This window comes from Ascoidea rubescens (genome assembly GCF_001661345.1).
Source record: "Ascoidea rubescens DSM 1968 unplaced genomic scaffold ASCRUscaffold_8, whole genome shotgun sequence".
Taxonomy (NCBI): Eukaryota; Fungi; Ascomycota; class Saccharomycetes; order Ascoideales; family Ascoideaceae; genus Ascoidea; species Ascoidea rubescens.
The window spans coordinates 827,650-844,455 of record NW_017962920.1 but is presented as its reverse complement, the minus strand read 5'-3'; the positions used below and the strand labels follow the sequence as shown (position 1 = coordinate 844,455).

The 16,806-nt window shown below is 39.0% G+C and overlaps 2 protein-coding genes across 2 annotated transcripts; one reads left to right on the top strand and one right to left on the bottom strand.

Moving 5' to 3' along the window:
* Positions 1-735: 735 nt before the first annotated feature.
* Positions 736-7,996, top strand: ASCRUDRAFT_8758 (uncharacterized protein; the record flags this gene model as incomplete). The annotated part of the gene is made up of 3 exons (XM_020194967.1): positions 736-1,017; positions 1,061-1,254; positions 7,750-7,996. The coding sequence occupies 3 exons, from the start codon at positions 736-738 to the stop codon at positions 7,994-7,996; spliced, it is 723 nt and encodes a 240-aa protein (XP_020046864.1).
* A 4,371-nt stretch (positions 7,997-12,367) lies between these two features.
* ASCRUDRAFT_8757 (uncharacterized protein) lies at positions 12,368-15,538 on the bottom strand (the record flags this gene model as incomplete). The annotated part of the gene is made up of 4 exons (XM_020194966.1): positions 12,368-12,669; positions 13,776-13,918; positions 14,178-14,358; positions 15,436-15,538. The coding sequence occupies 4 exons, from the start codon at positions 15,536-15,538 to the stop codon at positions 12,368-12,370; spliced, it is 729 nt and encodes a 242-aa protein (XP_020046863.1).
* Between the last annotated feature and the right edge of the window lie 1,268 nt (positions 15,539-16,806).

The following is a 16,806-nucleotide window of genomic DNA, read 5'->3' as shown; positions in this document are numbered from 1 at the left end:
TGTTGAAGCAGCTACTACAATGCTGGGTGATATATATTTGGTAAGTGGCAAAATACATTTTCCAATGAGAAGGACTTCAATAGATTCTTTCATCAATTCCATTGGAATGTTTTTTAGGTCTAATAAGCTCATCAAATTGCCGCTATTCTTTGCGCTGCTTCGTTTTCGGACATCACCTACGTTGAAAAGGATCATCCACATTTATCAGACTGATGCCAAATTACATTTATTGATTCAACGGATCTGCACAATCATCATGGTGATGACGCGTCTGCTGGTAGCCCCGCCGCATCAGCGTCCTTTTCTACAAGTATGGAACTATTCGGAAAGCATCAATTGAAAGAAATCACATTCTATCGTTTTGCAAAATTGATGATTTGGCTAGTGAGTGTAGGCCCCAAGCCCAGCTTCTGCTGGCTCACAAGTTCCAGCCGATATTTCTGCTGCTTTGGCTGTTCTAGATGCTGCCCATGGTTCCCGATCGCGCATTGCTTGGTCGTTGAATGTACGTGGCAAGCCTATATTGAAACCCAATTGGTTCTATTTTGCGTCTGGTGATTGTCACGCATTTGTGCAAAAGGTGGTTTGTTCCGTGATTTAGCTTCTGATTCAGGTCAGAATGCTGGTATTGTGGTCCCAATCGTTGTTGTCAAAAGCATTGATACGCTGATACCTCTGACTGGTTAATTATTAATTGATGGCTTTTGACCTATCCAAACAGCGAATTTAGGTTCAATGTCTGTTGCTGCAAAGAGTGGAGCCAGGGTTTTATTCAAAGGTGACACTGGTCTTTTCAAAAATGCATCAGCTGATAGGAGGCCACTTAGAGGACCATATGAAGGTTTCGTTGCTCTATCTGTAGTTGCGGTAGTTCCCACAATTAGACAAGACATGTTGGACCTTTCTAGAATGACAGTTGGAACGGATATAACCAAATTCAATGACTTCTCTGCCGCTGGCTGTTCAACATATGAGTTTTTCCACAACAAAACTAGACCAAAATTACTAGTTGGTGGTGTGCAACACAGGCAGCGCTGGTTTGGGTATTCTTCTTGTTGAGGCCGTTGGGCCAATGCCAGTTGAGGCTCTAGATGAAAGTCGTGAATTTCTGACCATTATTAATGATAAGTCAAGAAATGATGTTGTGGCTCCAATTGCTACTCGATCATTAGCTTTAGCCAGGTTGGTATTTCATATTCAATTGATTCAACAATTATTGGATAAGGCGATTGATACTGACGAATCTGTTATCTAGTTTGCATTTAGCTCGTTGAAGAATTTCTGTCAATAGGAAAGAATCAATCAACCAATGTCAGTTGCTTATCATTCACATTAATATCGCGTCATGACCGTTGGCAAAAAAGAATCGTGAACAAATGGAGTTGTGACGAAAGCCAGAACAATCTTAATTGAAACTGGTGTTCTTGATTAGTTGTGGAATGAAGCTGTGATCAGTGCGCTGACTTTGTTGAGTTTGATTATTAGCAGACAAAAGCATCGGCTGACTACCCTATCTGAAACATTTCTCAGACAATTATCCACTGCTGCGATGCTAAAGCGGTTTGGTCGAGGTGCTAATGCCGTGATTCCGAAATAAATGAAGCACACCAAGTATGATGATACAGTTGTTATCTTGGGTTCTGTTGGTTGCGACTTGAGTGGAAAGGCATACTGACTGCACTCACTTAATAACAGCTTTGATGATGTCAGTTCTTCTGCTTGCTTTGATGAAGCAGATTTTATTTTTAAAATCTACCATTTGCTGCAATTAAACAATGAATTTAAGCTGCTATTGGAGTTACAATAAATTCCGATGCTGTTATGGAAAATAACGAGTCTGCTGCTATCCATGAAAAAGGTATCACCCCGGCAATGGGTTCCCACAACATATCAACGGCTAACTTGAAAAAGCTTGTTGATCCTAATGAAATCAGGTTAAAAGATAGCAAAGCAGATTGGATCGAGCACAACAAATGAGTTTCGAAAGGAGCTGTTTCTTCCTTTGATAATAATGATCAAGTTTCTTAGGCAAACGTTGATGAATACCTGCAGAAGAGGCCGCTAGCAGGAACCAACCGATTTCCTCAAGAAGATCTTCATGAGGTTCAAAAACTGCTGAAATGGCTCCGAAGTGACTCGGGAGACACCATTAATGGCAGGTCTCCTATGACATATCTGGCTGCTTCTTTTATTCCCGCTACTACTGTTAGCCCACATTCGGCAAACCTAATCTTCAAATTTGTTTGTCAACGTGAGCATGACCCAATGATTGGGAGCAATAGGTTTTTTGTGTTTGATCCTTGCTCTGGTAAAAAGCTCGTTGGCTGTCGTTGGGTGTTCACAATAAAATCAGCATCAATTAGTGATTCCACTCCATCCAGACCACTTACTCAAAGAATTTGGCAGCTAGAGGTTATTGATCGTAGTTAACAAATGATTTCAGTAATTAGGTATGAAAGTGCTGAACTCTTTTTGCTGTGGAGCGTCAAAGCCATTCAAGGGTCAGAAAATGGAAGTGACAACTCCGTTGGATCATAGTCGCACTGACCTCTAAATTTACATGGAACAAACTTTTTGATAGGTTGGTGCTCAGTATCCTGTGAAAGATTAGAAGGTCTTCAAATCAATTTTTAGAAGCAAACATTTTCCTATTTACTGGTTAATGAAAATGGTTAGGTTACTCCACTTGTTTGGTTTTCAAAGAACTATATATAGAACTGGATTAGTTCACACAGCAACACGGGAGCAGACCGGTGACAGATTTCGAGGACCCGAGTGTAGCCACACGGGATGCTCAATGGAACTGGGATGTGCGCTGCACTAGGAAGGATTTTTCAGCATTTCAAACAGTCAGGAACGAGGATTCTCATTCTTTTGTTTGTCGAAGCAGTTCCGCCAAGTTCGTACGTTCCCGAACACCGATTTCTCTTAACCACTGTTTTTGCTACAATTTTGGTCTCGTATATACGATCCCGCCATGCAGCAATAAATAAATAAGTACTTCAAATAATGAAACGCACAAGAAATTGTTTTTAATTGGCATCATCAACATTGTGGGAATGAAATAAACAACCAACGATTCACTCAAGTTGTTACCGCTGTAAATTCATTTAGCTACAGTCAGTCAAGGGAATGTATAGGATTAATATAACATAACAAATAAGAAATGAAAGAAACAATAGAAATCAAATATACTCAAACCTTCGTAAAGAACATAAGATTGATTAACCATATTTCAACGATTGAAGCACTTGTTTCAGAGATTTGAACCATGGAGCGTTTGCCGCGTTGGGCAATGTATCACAAACATTACTTTGCGTATCAGTTCTTGGAAAGTAAAAGCAGCATCGCTCAAGCTTCTTATAAAGTGATACCTGATTGAAAAATGCTTGAAGGATCTGTGTTTACTGGTATGGTGTGCCAAATTGATAACATAACTGTTATTACATTACATAATCGGATTATCAACACCAGTATCTATGCATTTGAAAACCTGAATTATGAACACGGCTTCGTTAACAGGGGCAGTGAGTGAAGCAGTCTTGGTTACAGAAGTCAGGAGAGGCACTGTAGCCTGCTTCTACAGCTGCCAATGACTGTCTTTTGATTGGTAAGGAGCACATGATATCCAAAGATTTCCAATCACCAATTGCTGCGGCCCAATCACAGCCATAGCATGCCATTAACTCAACAGAGAAGCAGTTTTCTAGTGAACAGTTAATGGGAATGATTATTAATATCTAGTCACAAATTTACACAGATTAAATGGATCGTTTAATGTTGCCCAGGAGCTCGACTTAGTATCTCTAAGACAGACGCAACGTCGGACCGTAAACTATTTGTCGCAAAGTCTATCGAATCAGCGATTGATCTGTCAAATAGAAAATCTTCAACATCCGGTTCAATGCTATTTGCTTCAAGGAGCAGCTTGTGCGAGTTATTCTGCTTGAGTGAAGCCTGCGAATGAGAGTCATCCTTTTAAATCTGTTGAGCTATTATTGTCGGAGAACCTTCTATTGATTCCAAAGTTCCGTTGTTATTTTTAACCAGATCAAGCTTAAGAAAACCACTCAAAATCAATGCAAGATTCTTCATTTTGAATAACGAACAGAGTTATGATTTGGCTACTTTGACTGTTGCAACTGATGATCCAGCAATAATAGAGTCATCGACAAATAAACCAACCATCCGGAGGGGAATGCTCAACAAACCATAAATGGCCCATGCGGAGCAAATATTATGTGGAGCACAAACAATTGGAGAGCATTAAGCATTTTATTGCACTGACTAGAAGAAGTTTGTTCGTTTCTTTTGATTGGCTTGAGTAACTTCGGTACGTTCAGACGATACTGCGCATTTCAAAATGCAGGTTGTTGACTGAGGTTAACTTGAGAGTCGCAATCACCATGGTGAAAGGCAGTTGTGACACCCATTTAGTGAACTCAAATGACTTTGATGCTGCAACAGCAAGGAGGATATTTGCGCTCTCACACCTAATAACATGATTAAATGCTTCTGAATGGTAATACTTTCAAGCACCAAGAATTTTTTGATCAACTAGTCTGGTTGCTGCGGCGTCACCAGATGATTATAAGATCATCCTAAATTAGTAACAGGAGCCGATAGGTCTTTTTCAAGGAGGAAAGTTTAACAGGCAAACAAGTAGTGTTCTCAAGGATTGGCAGGAGCTCTGATTGCCCACTAACTTTGGAGATTGAGTCCGCAAGATTTTGGCTGGGAGTAGCTGCCGCAATAGGCCCACCAGCCAAATATGTCAGAAGAGACCGGTTTAAAATGGAATTTCTTGAATCATTTGTAATCCATTTCAGTACATACCCAATGTGATCATAATTTTCTTGTTCGACTCGTTTGGCTGCAGCATGTTGCTTCTTACGAGATTTGCCACCCAGCTATGCATGAGCAACTTGACTATTAAGGTCAATGGACCGTTCAGATTTTTTTCAATCAAATTCATTGTGATCGACAACATCTTTGTCTACATCAGCTGAGCTGACATCGATATGTTTGATATCATGATTAGGGATATTATTTGATGCGTCGTCTGAAAGAATTAAAGTTGTGAAATGTTTGTAATTGATAGCAGTGCATACCTGGTTTGCATAACACGATTAGCAATTCATCAAAGTCCAACGGCAGAAGGAATTTTGCTGTTAATCGTAGCAAATGATTTATTTTTATATACCAACGCGGCGTCATTCAAAGGGCAGGAAAAACTGAGATCGGGGCATGTGTTATGCGGATTGTACAAGCTGTAGGGTCTTCTACTGATGTTGTAGGCAACAAAGGCACTCATGACGCCTCTATCACCCTTCTTGGTCTGGCGGATTTGCTGAGGGATTATGGCGTAAGCAGCACAGTCAATCAGCTTCTACTTAGCAGGGTATGATTTTATTCATAACACCGCTCAAAATGAGCAGTCAACCAATCGCCATGCTCGGTGAAAATCATAGTCATGAAAGACACTGCCTAAATCACTGTTTCATTTCTTAAATACTAAAACAGACTTGCTGCTGTTAACATTGTGCTAGCTTTGGTGACCATTGTTCTTTGCAATCGTTCACCGACCTAACTTTGATGAGACTCATAACGAACAGACATTTCCAGTTTGATTTCTTCAAATTGCCAACAATCGTTGCACAGGTCGAATGAAAACTTGTTTTCAGATCGGACTGTACAAACTGCTTTATACAATAGTCGTGTAAAAACTTTAAAGAAAACTACTAAAAAGGAAACAGCTATTAAACGGGGAGCTATTGGAGCAACCACCACATACTTTGAGTAATTTTAAACAACCAGCAAAAGTAGCAATTATCATCAGCAGCAACAACTGCCATTGACAACGCAATATCATCAACAATAAAAGAAAAAACGCTGGTGGCCGGTACTCTAAATTACTTATTAATATTAAGTGTCGCATTTTCTTTGCGGGAAAACTCAGATTTTGATCCACCGGCAGCGGATGCGCCAGCAGTCTTGTCTATATATCCTGCGACGCTCTCACTTGAATGACCTTCTTGTTTGTGCCACATTGTGCAAATTAACGCAACAGTTGATGCGGCAGCAAATCATTCATCTAATCTTGATGCTGCTGATTTCCTGGTAAATCCACCATTCGAAACGACACAATCATCCATTAGTGAGACCCAGGCATCCTTTCTTCTAGGGCTCGCACTGAAATTAAGCTCATATTTTGAAAATGATAAAGGGCATTCGCTACTCATTCACCATTCAAATCCGTCCCATTACGAATACTTTTGACATCAACGAATGTGACACCAATTGCAGCAAACTGACTTGAATACGATGTCAAGTCGCTGAGTTAAACAGCGTTACCCTAAATATGTTGAAAACCACGACAATCAAAATAGAGTGTTTAGAATTGTACATGAGCTTGCCAGAAATGTACGACGACCAAGAACCAACGAGCTTGAGACGTTTGAGGGCATCCAGAACTGCCACAGCATCTGATGCATCTGCCACAGCTGATGTTCTAGAAAGAACTGGCCGTTGCCTCAGACATTGACTAGCCAAATGTTGCTTTCAGGCACTACGATCAAATGTCATTATTTTCTGCTTTGGTCTGTTGATTGGACTGTCACCAACAAAGCCTAACGGTTGAACTTATGCTACTAGGAAACGCAACATCAGCAGGATAGTTAGTGAAATCCTCTGCATCAACATATTCGTTTTGGTGACAGTCGGTAAAGTCTATATAACCCTACTCGGGCTAAGTAGTGTGCGATGCACGAACAGCATATATGATTGAGACACTTAGGTCAGCATTGATGATTTTGGGAACATTGCAATGTAATTCATTAATGATTGTAATATCATCCCTTTCATTAGATATTCGATTTTGCCACTTACCAGAAGTAAGTGACCTAGTCGCAGTATTGGCTGCCTGAAAACCAATAGCACCCCAGTCCCCTTGCACGTTTACTAATACTTGTTGGACATATCACTTATTGAAACCACTTTTTTTAATACATCAGATTCCAATCTTCCAGTAGCAATCGTATGGCATATTAAATCGAAATGTCCTTTATCTTTGTCTAATTCAACATCGTAAGCAACAATATTCCTTTCTTTGAGAAATGCTTAAACCAACGGATCAAAGTAATCCGCTTTAAGATTTAAATCGAAAGGCCAATCAGTGAAGATAACAGCATGGAATGGCTTCGGTGAATTTTGCTAGCAACCAGTCGTGTAATGACTCATAACGTGTTGTAGCCAATTCCAGAATTTAAGATCAACATTAATAGTATCAATGAATGAATACTGTAGATGAGATCCCCAGCCTTTCTTATGGAAGACAGCTGCAGATGACAGAGCGTTGAAGAATCAGACCAATGCCGGACATTAAGGGACCAACAGTGGACATCCGTGAGGCTCACAACAGATCATGAACGCCTATATAACACTGAATGTGACAGAAGAGTAGATGAATTGAAAGTCAAAATGTCAACCAATCAAATTCAAAAGCAACTTCTTTACTATATCAAGTTCAACATTTTGTTATTGAGAACGAAAACCAGTGGCGCAATGAAATTGTAACCGTTGTAGAAATAATATTACTACTGTCAGTCAAACAGAAGTATAAGATTACAGTAGCATAACCAACATAAATGTATACAATCAATAGGATTCCGTTAAGGAGAAAATGACGTGAACAAAATAACCCAAACAAACACAATTCAATCGTCGAGACAATATAATAAATTCACTTAGCAATCAAATCTACTTACTGGTTAGAGAATTACTGATAGCTACAGGTGGTATAAGAAGACATCGGTCCACTGCTGCCAATGACAAAAATAACACAACTGCAATGGCTTCGGACGATATAACAAAGGTTAACTCGAAAATGGATATTAATCACAATGACATTGGCACAGTTTATGGAGAAAAGGATGGTGTCAAGGTCAATGAATTAAATTCAAAGAGATCTGCTGCTTTCTCTGATTACTATTTTTGAGTTACTAATGGTAAAATCGGTCTTATATCTGATAAGGACCCACCTGCTGTAGCCAAAATAAAATAGTTCACAAATATTTTTTACATTTAAAAAATTTTTAAAAGGGGTATTAAAGATTGAAGAGATACTATTAAAGACCGCTCTTCTCTCAAATATTTCATTACTGCTCTTATTGCAGCTACTTCCGTTAATGCAAATCATGAGCGTCAATGGACATTGTGGCTTGTCAATCAGAGCATCAGGGAGTGGTTGATAACAATATTTTGCTGATGGCTGATCTTCACTGTGAAAAATGCTTTGTTGGCTGCCGATAGCAATAAAGAAAGAAGTCAGCACCAGCCGGTGTTTTTGCTAAAGCAACACAAGTCTCACAAGGTTTTTCACCGCTTGAAGGTATTGATGATACTAAGCATTCAGTCCCGTAATCAAGTAATAATGTACTGGTGCTCTTTCTGCCGTTGCAGCATCAAAGTAATTCAAGGACCGTCGAATGGATAAAGCATCTGCATTCGTTCGCGGATGATATCGACGAGGAACTTTACATGTGATAACCACCTGGATTTGCTAATGCCAAGTATTCACTGAATGTTGGGGAGTCTCATCAGCCAATCAATAGACTCATTCAATCTTTTTCTTGATGGTAGGAACATGCATAATGCACTGTATCTTTTAAGGTTCACAGTTCTTCACTTGAAGATGATGTGATTTACCGTTCAAAGATGTCACACCGCTGCATGCTTGAATTATTTGGGGGCCTTAATATTTCTGGCCTGATTTTCATTTTTTATTGCCCGGCTGGTTCATTTGTATCTCAGTTGAATGATCATTATGATTGATTTTGGAGTACCACTGGTTTGTTTTGTTGAAATTGATGATGATTAAATTAAAAATTGAATTCCTCTATTTCACGAGCCCTACGTCACAAAAATGGTTTTACAGTTTATATCTCATGAGTCTCAGAAACTGACTCCACCTATGATGATTACCCAACAGGAGGTGCTACAAGAGACCGATGGCTCTGAGTTATATGCTGACAAGTCATCACTTTGCGGATGAATTGATCGATCGTTGAGTTTTGCTGCAAATAGGATATGGCATGATATTGTCTTTGCTGCTGGGTTACTCCGTGGATATGTTGGTGCACTAAGCAGAATTCTTTTAAGACGTGACAAAAAAGTGTTACAATATATGATCTCAAACCCAGATACTTTTCATTACTAAGCTGCTTCGTCAATTGACTTAGTGGAATTCTTTGACAATGATTTGGTTGAAGATGTTGATAATTGATAATCAGTTGGTGTTTATATGTACCTCAATAATCAAAGGCAGTGTCTTGGAACTCCAAAAGCTGTCTTCAGTGGCCTTGTTGACATCCGTTGCTGAATGCACTTGACTCAGTGAAGCAGTCAATGACGCCTTGCTCCTAATGCACTTGCTCAAATGCATTAATAGAAATGTTCATAAATCTATTTTTTATTGTGATAACCACTATGCCATGCTGGTGGATAACCATCCCTGCAATCACAGATTGTCCAAGCATAATTCAATGATGTATCACTTTATAACAGGGTTGTGCAACGTTGCGTATTCACTTGCAAAGGTTGAAACAAAAAATAATGATGGCGATATGTGGACTACGGCGCAAAGCGCTGGTGCGATTAATTATTCTAATTGATTGGTGCAATGATTGAATTTGTGTTAGTTTTGGTTTTGATGCTCACGCCGCTTCGATTTAATCTGATAGTCATTGTTTGTATGATATTCAGTTGATTCCGCTAAAACATTATTTCATACTTGATTGTGAGACAATTGCAACTTTCAATCTAGAACGGTTGCTTGTTGATTGTGTTAATGGATTTCCTTTTCATTTTCAAAAGGTTCAAGTTGGTATTTGGAAATTGTTGCTTCCGCTTTTCATATGCTAATTTTGGATTCTCTTTGTCTTTTATTTTCGTTTAGCGTCTCATTTTATATAGGAGTCCATTCTTCTGGCCGGATCAATGGTTTAGAGAAATGAGTGTTCACCAACAGATGTACCAACGACCGGGCCGCGTAAGTGTCTTGACGCACAAACCAAAGAACTCTCTCTGGCTCATTACTGAACGAATCACAGGAACTTTCCTACTGCACCCGACTTGGCAGTAATACAACAGCAGCTCTTCTTCTTAGTCCAAGATGATGTCTTTTGAAAATCCATGCTTCTAAGTGGACCCCACTCCACTGCCCGGTGAGCAAGTCGCTCAATGCCTTGTTTGGACCACACACCCGGTAGCCGCTCGGGAACCGGGAACGATCGTTTTCACAATTTTTAGAATGTTCGACTACAATGTCCGGATCGACTGAGGTCTGATTACTGAGTTAAGGGAGGCTGTTGTAAGCGTCCCGGATTTCCACATTCGGTTCCTTGCCGTCTGTGATTGGTCTGCTGCCGTGACGGCTGAGATCAAATCGAGTTCTCTACAAAAAGAGGTTCTTGATGGTTTCTGCCTTCATCTTTTTCACATAAATCATTACCTTAATATATTTTGATTGATTCGCTAAAACATTATTCTTCTTTACCTTACTATATTAAGGTGAGCCACCGCGATGTCTTCTTTCTGTTCATGTGGATCATTCACCAGTTTTTTTCCGTGTTGCTCTGTGATCCAAGCCAGTACCTGACTGCTGGGCCTGCCGATCTCTTCTACCTTTTTCTGTCGTATCTACTTGATTGCCTTGATATACGTTCTTGGATTCGCTGCAACAGCGAAGATCGAAAAGGACGTAATTAACAGAAGCAATGCTAATAACAGCTCAACTATTCAAAGAATTTGGTCTGATTCTAGATCGCTGAACGGGTTAGCGCTGCATTCAACATAAAATCAACATTTCCTTTATTTTCTACTTTTCAAGGGTTAAAGCATCACTGCACAACCTTTTTAGAAAAAGATAATTGATTGAAATAAGGTTGGTGCTTCTGTGATTGGTGCGACAGATAGTCAAGTCATTTCACTGTTGTAATGGCAGAAAATTATTAACATTCTAATTTCTATACCAATGATTGTCTAAAGCTACATTGAAAGGACTCCATATTTGACTCTGACAGTGTCTAAACTGAACTCTCCTTTTTGATCAGCAATGCAACTGCTGACATCCCTGTGACGCTCCACGTAACTGGCGCTTGATTAATGAAGTGCATATATCCAACAACTGACTTTCTATCGGAAGGACCTCCGCTCAAACACTGTCAGTATATATAACTGACTTAATCGAGGAAGACCTGTTCCAATGGATAGTTAATGGGTTAGAAGTTAGGTATCTAAAAACGCTGTTTGCAGAACATAGATTGATCTCGCAAGAGGCACCATGCTATCGACTGAGTAGCTGACCCGCTATAGCATTATCGTACCGCAATCTATTGGCGGCAGAAACCAACGATCCAATAATAGGTCTAGACCGTGGATGATTCTCATTAACTAACTGAAAGCCATTTGATTCAAGAACCACATTGTATTGGTAAGTCATCGATTGTGTTGGATAAAAAAGAGACTCATCAATTTTAAACGGTTGAACAGTCATTCTCATGAAGGTCTGCTTCCCTTCCAAATTTCATCATTTTTTTCAGCAAGATGATGCGCAAGAGAACGACGCAGAATTGCTTTAAGACCTTTATCTTTAACAATAAGCTGTTATCAGATATGGCAAATGATCCATTGCGCCTGATGACCTCGCAATAATAAAACGATCATCATATAATTGAAGCCCGCAGTACCGATTGTTTGTTGAAACATAAATCACGCCAAGCTGAGCGGACCATATCGAGAACCAAACGGTTGGAGAGCTCTAAGCTTCATGTTGTCCATTAAGAACAAATTCATTGGGGCCTTAAATTGATTTGAGTAAGTTGCAGACTTTCAAAGCATACTGGGCCTTAGCAAATGCAGCAGGCTGTTTCAAGTTATTCGCAAAGTCCAAATAAAAATAACGGAATGCAGTTTCCACATCCAGGTGATAATCTTTAAGTGACTTTGATGGTGGAACCGCAACAATATTTTCAACAGAATTATTCCTAATTACTGCATGAAATGCTTTAAAAAAATCAATGTTTTCAAACTGATAATCACTATGGGCCACTGGTCTGGCTTTACCAAATCAGTATTAGGTGCTGATTTCTTCGTAACCTCCCAACAACTGCTAACAGGCTTTTTCCGGATTGAGGATCAACCAAAATGTAGTCATTAGTAGCATGTATTGCCTGAAGCTCTTGTTCTCAACAACTTTTTAGATTGTGTTTGAAAAAGTAGGCGTAGCAACAGCAACCCCAAAAATAGCAGTTGCTAAATATCTCGAAGAGAATCACGGTCTGATGGTACTTCTAAAAGCATTTTCGAACTATTTAAGCACTTTTGCAATATCATGGACAATTCCTTCACGAACTCTTCTAATTCCATTATTTGTCTGTAGGGCGGATTCAACGCTAGTGAAAGGATGCGCATCTTGCTTAGTCTCATCGGTGAATGCAACAGATCTTTTTAAATTCAATTCATTGTCATCAACACCTTCCTTGTAATGGTGATGTGAGCTGCTGTCAATATATTCATCATTAATATTGAAGGTATCTTTTGATGTATCATCAGCGAAAGTTGCAGTTCTGATAGTTTTGTCGTGGATCGCCTTGGAAAAATTTTGTTCTTCTCAACCAACAGCAATAACTCTACCATTAACAACCAACGGATTTTTGCGTTTAATAGCAACAAATTATACATTTTCAAAATGAAATATTGTCTCATCAAACAGATACGAGAAGCTGTGAGCATTAGAGCTGCTACCAGGATTGTAGACGCTGTCGGTCTTTCTACTCATGTCGTAGCCAAGAAGAGCACAGACGCGATTTGAATGAGCAGACTTGATTTGCCTCAATCTGTTGGGGTTCAAGGCATAAGTCCTACATTCAAACCGCTTCAAAATAGCAGCAGATGATATTGTTCCATCCAACAATTCAAAAGACGTTATGAAAATTACCGCATGTTTTGTGGCAATGAAAAAGAAGAAACGACACAGCACTTCACAGGTCTATTCAGCCTGTAACTTTGAACAGCAGCCTCAGTTGACATTGTGCTGGCCATCGTCATCAATGCTCCTTTCCCACCTTCCACAAATTGATTTTGATGTGGCTCATGAAGACCTGACATATGATATTCTATTCCTTCTCGTTGGCAAGACAATTTAAGCAGCTTAGAAGCGAGCTCTTTATTACATCTGATACATTACCCTTATTTGTAAAGCATCCGTTGCGTAGTTCAATAAAATGAGCCCTCCTTGCAAAAGGAAACGATCCTTTAGCAATCAGAACAGCAACATCATTTTCAGAGAAATCATCAGCAATGGTCAGAGACAAACGACTTTCAACAACAGCAACGACTGGCGTTGTCCCACATTTTGAACCTAAAGAAGAGTTGGAGCAGTTGTGGTCGGTGCTGTGCACGACTTATTAATAAATATCAGAAGTTTTTTTGAATTATTGTTGAGGGATTGATGTGGCAGCGGCAGATATGAAATAAATCATGGTTCCATTTGTTGCGATTCTCCCACCTGGATGTCGGAAACCTAGATGAAAACTTCTAGAGATTAAGGAAACAGCTGATTGCGGAACAAGTCACTCATAGAATGCCGATGCTGCTGCTTCTAGACCGATTCGACCGTGAACTGAACCTAATTATGTATAAATGAAGGCCAGACCAGCTTTTTTGGGCGGCTGTGAGTCAAGCTACGACTGCATCACTCAGTAGTTAAACATCACTCTCCAATAATCTGCCTTGCAGATGAATCGCAGTACCAATGCCTTTAACATCCACAAAAGACTCTCCGGTACCAGCAATTTGACTGGAAAGTGGAGTTAAGCCGGTGAGCAAATCAGTGATAGGGCAAATGTTGTGAGAAGGTCTAGATCGAATGTGGAACACTTTGCAGTACAGCAGCCGGTTGCCAAATATTTCAACGTCAAGGAAAGCACCGATTATTGAACTTTAGGGGCACTCATAACATCTACAGCCGCAGAATCATTGGGCAGCGTTTATGGTCAAGGAGTAGCTGGCCGCGGTGCCCAAGCACAGACTAGCCGTATGTCCATTTTTGTGACAAAGGTAGCATGTCATTTCTTTTTGTTTTGGGTTCTTGATGGTTTTTACCAACAGAAGCAAACGCTTTTGAATATGAGCTATTCTCTGATGGATCATCTGCAGAATGACTTGCCAAATCATTTGAATCAGTAGATATAATTCTGTCAGTGGCTGTAAATGGAGTGAGAGCCCGTTTAGCGTAAAAGGTGTCGGAAACCGAAGCAGCGTAATAAATTGCAGCATCTTGTTCAGCGATGTTTGACCCTGATACATATGTAGTAGATTACGTTAATGAAATAGTTTTAATGCATCTTATTGAAGGCTGTATTTTTCAATGTAGCTTAAGATAAAGTCCTGGCCATAGTAAAAAAAGCTTCAATGCTAATAGTGGTGTACTGATTTTTGATGTTAAGCCATACTGGACTGCTACCAGCTATTCAATGGCAACTTTTCCAAAACAGCAGGACCTAATCCGGCAGTTCCCATCGTATGTCAAATGGATTCCAGAGCAACCTTATCTATGTCTGAATGAACATCATCAGCAAAAATAATAATTTCTTTGATAAATGCTTGAGCCATCGGACCAGAATAATGGGCTTTGAGATTCAGCACCGAAGACCAAATAGTGAATTAGCACCATCAATTTGTTTCTTTGATTTTTGCCTGCGAACATTTGGAATTTTCTTGATAAGATCCTCTAGCATATCCAAGATAAAATATCATGAAAAGAAAGTATTGAAGAAAGAATAACGGAGAGAAGATCTCCGGCTCCTTTAATAGGAAACTGCGTTTAATCAATGAGCGACTGGGGAGCGGACCGGTGAGTGTCATTGCAGGGCTCAATGGATACAGCCAGGTCCCTCACTTCACGTACTGCTCAATGTAATCCGGCAATACAATCTTTTAACCTCATCATTGAAGTAGTTCCGCAATTTGAATCTCACATACTCTATGATGGCTTTTCTGATCGTTGATAATTTACTTTTTACAATCTGCATTAACGCATTCATTCCACTTTAGTAGTTCTCTGTGATACTTGGACCAGATAATTTTTTATACTTTTCTAAATGGTTTTCATTTATTCCGAACGTTATATAATAGAAGTATATTAACTTAAATTAGTTACAAATAAATTATAGATCAAATTTTATTACTCAATTTTGAAATATCGTTTGATATTGCAATTGCATTTTCCAACAGATTTCCATCCAAAATCTTCCACAATGTGCTTATATCGCTTAAAGTTGTCAGTGGCCCCAATGTATGAAGGAAAACAGTTCTGTCTATTTAATGAATAATAATTGAAAAGTTGGGGACTGGTGCTCAAGGGCGGGTTGTTACTTGTTGGTTGACCAAAAGAATTAAAATATAGGTTGATAATTAAAAGAATAATCGTAGAAAACTCATTGCTAGCGGCGAAAGCACTGTAACTTGGAAAAGACATAGTGGTATTTCAGCAGAATCAAATATCGTTTTTTTACAATCAAAACCAGATAAAAATTAAGATGACAACAATAGAATTTAAATCCTCAGTGATAACAACCAACAGATTGTGAATGCGGCTATTATTGAATTGAATACCCCTTTTAAGTAATAAATCAATGTATTGGATCCTTTAATTGAACTCCAAATAATTCAAAAAGTCAATTTACTTAGTATCAGCGCATTATGTAGTATTGCGATCTATCGGTCCTTTAGCTGTTGTTTTCTTTTACACAGTAAAAAGATTGTAAGGTATCTCCAAAGAGATGATTTTGCTGCAAGTAATTGAACGTCAGAGAGCGAATGGTTTTTTTACGAATCAACGAGATTGTCAGTGTCAGTAACGAATTTAAACAAGAAGGAGTGTTAAAACGATCATTTGCATCAAATCAACTGACCATCCACTTTGAAGAAAAAAATAGTAAGTGAACCGAAGTTAAGTAGTTGAATTGTGGTGGTGTGGTCGCTAGAACGGAAATAGCATGGAACCAAAAAACATTCCATGCCACGAACAGTTCCATCCCATTGATTGTACTGATGACATCTAAGATGTTACTACAATAGGCCTATATTTAACTCTGAGCACATTAAATAAAATAAAGATTAGTCTTATTTTCAAGGTGATGTTGATTCACCCGCGACAACCTATGTTGAAATCACCGTTGACCTAGTTAATGATCTGAACTAGGCCAACATATCAATCCAAAAAGTCAGTTGGAACAGTATTTGGGCAACAAAGATCATTGATATTGTTGGTTGTTTAAAATTATCTGAACTCAAGGTCATTCCAAACCCACAATTAAATATAGTTAGTGTGCTTAATCTAGTTGAAAATAGTTACAAAGCTCACATCGCAGGAAAAACACTTTCAAACGAAGAGCTTGATGAGATCATTGCTAAGTGGGAGAGAATTCATAGAATATGGCTTTCCTGTTCAAAGATAATAAAAAATGATTTTGTTCTGAAAATTGAATGTGATTTCCTACAATGTCAGATGACACATCGCTGCTGCTTTTTCAATCAAAGGAATACAAAACCTAAGAATGAATACAGTGCTACCAATATTAGAAATGCATCAAAAAGATGTGATTAAAGTGTATCTGCTTTAAGCAAAAGAAAACTGTAAGCATTTCACCACCCATAGAAAGCAATCAATGAGGATTAATATTGTGCTACTTTGGTTAGTCTAAACAAAAGTGATTATGGAGTAATTGTGACGCATCTCATATG